At 37.5% G+C, this 6659-nt stretch overlaps 1 protein-coding gene across 1 annotated transcript; it reads left to right on the top strand.

Moving 5' to 3' along the window:
• Positions 1–2273: 2273 nt before the first annotated feature.
• Positions 2274–3281, top strand: LOC105535120 (taste receptor type 2 member 31-like). The gene has a single exon (XM_011974129.1). It carries the CDS (start codon positions 2276–2278, stop codon positions 3266–3268), a length of 993 nt encoding a protein of 330 aa, XP_011829519.1. The 5' UTR covers positions 2274–2275; the 3' UTR covers positions 3269–3281.
• The last annotated feature ends 3378 nt before the right edge of the window (positions 3282–6659 follow it).

Raw genomic sequence — 6659 nt, 5'->3', positions numbered from 1 at the left:
GAGATGATGTTATCTTCCAAGACCAGATCTTTCCAAAGGATTTCTTCCAGCCTTAATTATCCACCTCACAGGAAAAACCTTTGCCATTCCCCATCTATTTTTTCTTTTGGCTCCTGAATTCCTGACACAACAAGGTTGTACATATTTCCCACACTCTTGGTTTAGCAGAGTTCTTTTATCAGTTATGTTTTTCTGCGGAAGAAACCCTCCAAAATTACATTAGACACATATGTCTCGCATGTCTTTGGATTTCATTTGTTTGTTTGTTTTTTGAGATGGCGTCTCATTCTGTTATCCAGGCTGGAGTGCAATGGGGTGATCTCGGCTCACTGCAACCTCTGCCTCCCGGGTTCAAGCGATTCTCCTGCCTCGGCCTCCCTAGTAGCTGGAACTACAGGTGCACAGCACCACGCTCGGCTAATTTTTGTATTTTTAGTAGAGACAGGGCTTCACCATGTTGGCCAGGTTGGTCTCAATCTCTTGACTTAGTGATCTACCCTCTTTGGCCTTCCCTGCTGTCAGCACGGATTTCATTTTTCTAAGCTGGGTATGGTGGATGGCTCTGGAGATTTGAGATGGGTCAAATTCTGCATCTTGGAGATAGAGTTTTGCCAAATTAGTCTGAATCAGGTGATGGCAATCTGACTTCATTAGTTTCTAATTCTCTGTCTGGGAACAGTGTACTAGCCAGGCAATATTCTCATGGTAAACGGAAAGAGGAAGAATCCCCAGCATGGAAGCCATCTCAAAGCTCTATGCAAAGTGTAGTAATTTTCTCTTTATCAAAGCAAGTTAAATGATCGATTCGAAGTTCAGGAGCAAGGTAGTCAGTCTTCCTGTGATAGGAGGATACTGCAAGATTATATATCAAAGCGTCTGGTACTCAGGAATTCTTAGAAAATTGATAAATATTTTATCTAATAATAAATGTTTAAACATTTGACTTGAGAGAAACTTTACCAAAGTCCTAAGAATTAGAGATATGTTTGATAATAAATATTATTCACGGGTTGAAAATTCTGAGTGGGAAAATAGGACTAATTTCATCTGCACAACCTCTTGGAAACTAATTTTCTATTTTGGAAATTATGAGAAAATAATTTGTTCCATTCATAAGTGGTGTGCACGTGTGTGTATTTGTGTGCATATTTATGAGCTTGTGAATAATGAAATTATACAAAAGTATTAGCAGCAAGCAGATCTTATGGAGTATTGGCCTGACTGTGGTTCTCAAGAAAACCTTAGATGCTTTTGATAAAAGCAGTTTGGATTCTGGCATTTTAGAAAGTCCATATTGGTGATGATCTTAGTTATGACCAAGCTCCCTTTAAAGATTTAAACATTTACTACATGATCTCTGTATTGGGTTATAAAACTTCCCTAACAACTGAAGTCGCTAAAAACAAAAGATAGAGAGGTTACAGGAAGAAAAATTGCAAACACTGAAAGTGAATTTGTTCTTATTCGTGTACTAGCAAACGAGGAATCAGGTTTCCCGTCAATTTCAGTATGAATAATTCCAGTCTATAACAAGAACAGACCATGAATGAAATAGTTAATTTGAGTTGTTTGAAAATAAGAATGTTTTCCATAAAGAGATGATTGAACTCATCAATTAACATGCCATGGTGATTTATGGCTTGACACTGGTCACAACATTTAAAAGTAAAAAGAATGACCCAGCACATTCACAAATTAGGTTTGCATAGAATTTAAGGTCAGGACATTCAAGCAATCACAACCAGTGATATTACATTGAGAGGTGAAGCCAGCTGGACTTCTTGGGTTGAGTGGGGGAATTGGACAACTTTTCTCTAGCTTGCAAGAGGATTGTGAAATGCACCAATCAGCACTATTTAAAAACCCACCAATCAGCACTCTGCAGCTAGCCAGAGGCTTGTAATGCAACAATCAGTGCTCTGTAAAAAGCACCAAACATTGCTCTGTAAAATGCACCAATCAGTGCTCTGTAAAACACACCAATCAGCAGGATCCTAAAAGTAGCCAATTGCAGGAAGGATTGTAAAAAGGACACTCTGATAGGACAACAATGGAACCTGGGAGGGGACAAATAAGGGAATAAACCTAGTCACCCCAGCCCACAGCAACAACCGCCTCAGGTCCGCTCCCATGTTGTGGAAGCTTTGTTCTTTGGCTCCTCACGATAAACCTTCCTACTGCTTGCTCTTTGGGTCCATGCCATCTTGAAGGGCTGTAACACTCACTGTGAAGCTCGGAGGCTCCATTCTTGAAGTCAGCCGGACCATGAACCCACATGCAGGAACCAACTCCGGACACAATACCAGCATTTAAAAAATTTCTTTTTGTCTGTTCAGACATGATAACTTTTCTACCCATCATTTGTTCCATTCTAGTAGTGGTTACATTTGTTATTGGAAATTTTGCTAATGGCTTCATAGCGTTGGTAAATTGCATTGAGTGGGTCAAGAGACAAAAGATCTCCTTTGCTGACCAAATTCTCACTGCTCTGGCAGTCTCCAGAGTTGGTTTGCTCTGGGCATTTTTATTAAATTGGAATTCAAATGTGTTGAATCTAGCTTTTTATAGTATAGACGTAAGAACTACTGCTTATAACCTCTGGGCAGTAACCAGCCATTTCAGCAACTGGCTTGCTACTTGCCTCAGCATATTTTATGTGCTCAAGATTGCCAATTTCTCCAACCTTATGTTTCTTCACTTAAAGAGGAGAGTTAAGAGTGTCATTCTGGTGATGCTGTTGGGGCCTTTGCTATTTTTGGCTTGTCATCTTTTTGTCATAAACATAAATCATATTGTACGGACAAAAGAATATGAAGGAAACATGACTTGGAAGATCAAATTGAGGAGTGCAATGTACCTTTCAGATGCGACTGTAACCACGCTAGTAAACTTAGTACCCTTCACTCTGACCCTAATATCTTTTCTGCTGTTAGTCTGTTCTCTGTTTAAACATCTGAAGAAGATGCAGCTTCATGGCAAAGGATCTCAGGATCCCAGCACCAAGGTCCACATAAAAGCTTTGCAAACTGTGATCTCTTTCCTCTTGCTATGTGCCATTTACTTTGTGTTCCTAATCATATCAGCTTTGAGTTTTGAGAGTCGGGATAACAAACCTGTCTTCATGATCTGCGAAGCTGTTACATTCAGCTATCCTTCAACCCACCCATTCATCGTGATTTGGGGAAACAAGAAGCTAAAGCAGACTTTTCTTTCAGTTTTGCGGCAAGTGAGGTACTGGGTGAAAGGACAGAAGCCTTCATCTCTGTAGATTCACGAGCTGGGCATTGTGTGTCTTCTAGCAGAAAACAAACTGGTGGTGTATGAAACATTTTCTATTTCTTACTGTGTTTTCTGTAGTGTATGTGTATGAGTAATTTCCAGACATATACCTAGAAAAGTTTTTACCTAAAGTTATTCTAAAAATGTGTGTGTATGTATATATATATGTGTGTGTGTGTTTATGTGGATATGAAAACCTTAAGAACATTGACAATAACATACTCTTTTTTGTTTTTTCAAACAAACTGCCAAATTATATAAAATATGACAAAAATTTCTCAGAATTAGGAAGAAATTTATTTCTTACATGTATTTTATGTTTCACTTACAGAATTTATGATGGCTGCTTATAATTATTAAGAACTAACAGCTTATCTCGGAAAAATACTGCTGTTTTCTATTGTCATTTGAACCACACAAATATACTACAGAGCGCTTAGAATTCATTGTTTGAACCTCTAACTTTTTGGATGGTAAAGTCATTCAATTCTAAATCAATAATGAAGATCTATCATCGGGGTTTTATTTCATTATGAATTCCTATTTTATGTTTAGTAAAAAGCAAACAGAATTGTTAGAAAACAATGCACACAATAAAATTTAAGTTACAAGCATATGCAGAGTAAATTTCTTCCATATCTACCGTAAACTGTACTGAGGAATATTAGATTTCATACAAGTATGTGAATAGCTTAGAAAAAAATATATTCTATAAGAGGGATGAAAACTCATGATCATGATGTTGATTGCTATTATCAGCTTACATATGCTATTACAAAAGTCATTTCTTCCAGGGTTTGAATTAAAGAATATCTTGTTTTGAAATTGAGCTCTGATGTAAATTATTTTTCATATTTTTTCTAAAGCACTTTTAAGCCCCTGAATTGCTTATATCCTTACCTTCTATTTATAAAATTCCTCTAAACTTTAGAGAAGAGAACTCAAATCTTCTCTTTTCTAATAAAAAAAAACCTATCAATGTAAAAATACTGTAGAAATTATGGAAAATAATTCAGTGAAAGTTTTTGTAAATGTTAAAATAGTATCTATAAAATCTATGTATTAATTATGGGATGTGCCTTAACATTGTAATTTTGTTGTCAGTGATGAAAGTGTGTTGACATATTCATTACTAGGAAGTTCTATTATAAGAAAGAAATGTACAATCTTGGTCACAGCTAAATTCTATATGACTGTATTAATTCTTGGTGTTATAAAATTTTAACGATCTTATTTAAACCTTAAGATAAATCATCCCCACACCTGATTTATGTATTTTTTAATCATATATCTCCCTCAGTACAATGTCAGAACCGTAAAAAATGAGATCATATCTCTCTTGCTTTCTGTTGACTCCCATGAACTAGAACCCAGCAGCAAGAATAGATGGTCAAAAATGATATTTTAATGAACAAATAAATGAGTGGATAAAATGGATAAGATGATGTGGTAAACCAATGAATAGGAAACTCATCACAAAATCTGCAGTTGCATCAATTCCCCTGTTCTGGTCTCAGTTTAAGTTTACCGGCTTATCCAAGAAGAATCCTTCCTCAGAGGAAAAGTTTGGCTACTCCACAATTTTAGGGGAAATATCACAATAATATGGTTTTGATGCAGCTGTATGAGGTGTCTGAATTGGAGACAAGGTAGAACATCAAAATTAGGTGGCACCTATTACAATACTTTTAAAAAGCATATAGAAGACTTTGGTGTATTTGCATATGTATTTTTTTCTATTGTGAATTATATATTTGTAATATGATATATTCTAGTTGATTATTATATAAACAAAGATGGAACTTCGTTTCAAAAAATTGAGTTAGTAACCAGCTACTTCACAGTGAGGTGCTCTGCTGTTCTGTCTTACATCACTTGTCCCTTCGTGGAGGTTGTGAAAGTCAGACCTCATGCCCACAGTGTGGTGATACATTCCAGTCCCAAATGGAAGGATGATCTGGATCAGGCCAGGTACTGGCCAGGGGAATAGGAGACAGTGAATGGAATCTGAGAAATCACATGTTTGTGTCCAATACAGCCCCTCCTTGTGCCACTGAGATGTGCTCATACCCTCCAGTCACAGCTGACTTTATGAGCATATGACTTGCATAGTTGTACAGGGTTTTGTGCTTATAGGGGCTTGTGCTTAGAGGGATTCTATGCTTGGATTAATTTTCTGCACTTGCTGTTTAGTTTGTCAGACAGAGGTTACTCCTCTGCTGAAGAGGGAATGGTCTTGCAATAATTCGCCAGGGATTTATTCCCCCCTCCCCTACAGGCTTGTCAGTGACATGCACAGAGTCCTATAATGCCCACTGTGCATGCCTCTAGCAACTTTGACTTGTGTTGGGTCACCTGGCACAGTGGCCAGAGCAGCTTGGACCACAGCCCATATCTGCTGTAGAGCCCTCTTTTGTTCTGGGTTTCACTTGAGACCAGTAGTCTTTGGAAACGTCATTAATGAATCAGAGCAATATTTTCAAATGTGGAATATGTTGGCTCCAAAATCCCAATAGGTCCCCAAAACATTGTGTCTCTTTTGTAGTGATAGGAAATATATAGGGAGAGCAAAATGCCGTTACTTTAACAAAGGTTGTTTTGACATGTGGACTAGGGCCACTGAAGGCTTTAAAACATTTCCTATATTGTAAGTTCCTGAATCTTCTCAGGTTTATTTCCTTTCTTTTGGTATTTTACTTCCATTCAACTTTAGGGTATTTTGCTATATTTAAGAAAATTTCCATTTCCTGATTATTGTACCAAGTAATATATTATTATTATTATCGTTATTATTTTGAACATGTTCTCATTCCGTCCCTGAGGCTGGAGTGCAGTGGCAGGATCACAGCTCATTGGAGCCTCAACCTTCTGGGCTCAAGTGATTCTCCTGCCTCTGCATTGCTAGCAGCTGGGACTGCAGGGGCACAACACCACGCCTGACTAATTTTTGTGTTTCCTGGAGGGATATGATTTCACCATGTTTGCCAGGCTAGTCTCAGACTCCTGGGCTTGAGTGATCTGCCCATGTCAGTCTCCTAAAGTGCTGGGATTACAGTCATGTGCCATAGGACCCTGTCTGTAATATTACTGATATATTTAATTAGCACAATGTTTTAAAAAATGTAAATTACACTGAGAACAGAAGTGACATAGCTATGACATAAAACAGTGAAGCAGTGCTATTATTCTTAATACGAGGCAAATTGTTTTGATTTTCCCTCTTAATGGGTATAGATTAAGAAACATTCACCAAATCACGAGCCCTGTATAAAGTACCAGAGGCTCTGCTGTATGAATGTCTTCTTTTGAGAAATGTCTGTTCATATCCTTTGCCCACTTTTTGATGGGGTTGTTTGTTTTTTTCTTGTAAATTTGTTTGA

This window comes from Mandrillus leucophaeus, unplaced genomic scaffold (genome assembly GCF_000951045.1).
Source record: "Mandrillus leucophaeus isolate KB7577 unplaced genomic scaffold, Mleu.le_1.0 Scaffold1417, whole genome shotgun sequence".
NCBI lineage: Eukaryota > Metazoa > Chordata > Mammalia > Primates > Cercopithecidae > Mandrillus > Mandrillus leucophaeus.
This window is presented reverse-complemented; position numbering and strand designations above follow the sequence as displayed.

Excerpts from the sequence above, each read along its gene's own strand:
- LOC105535120 (XM_011974129.1), top strand. The coding sequence starts at position 2,276 with ATGCAGGAACCAACTCCGGACACAATACCAGCATTTAAAAAATTTCTT.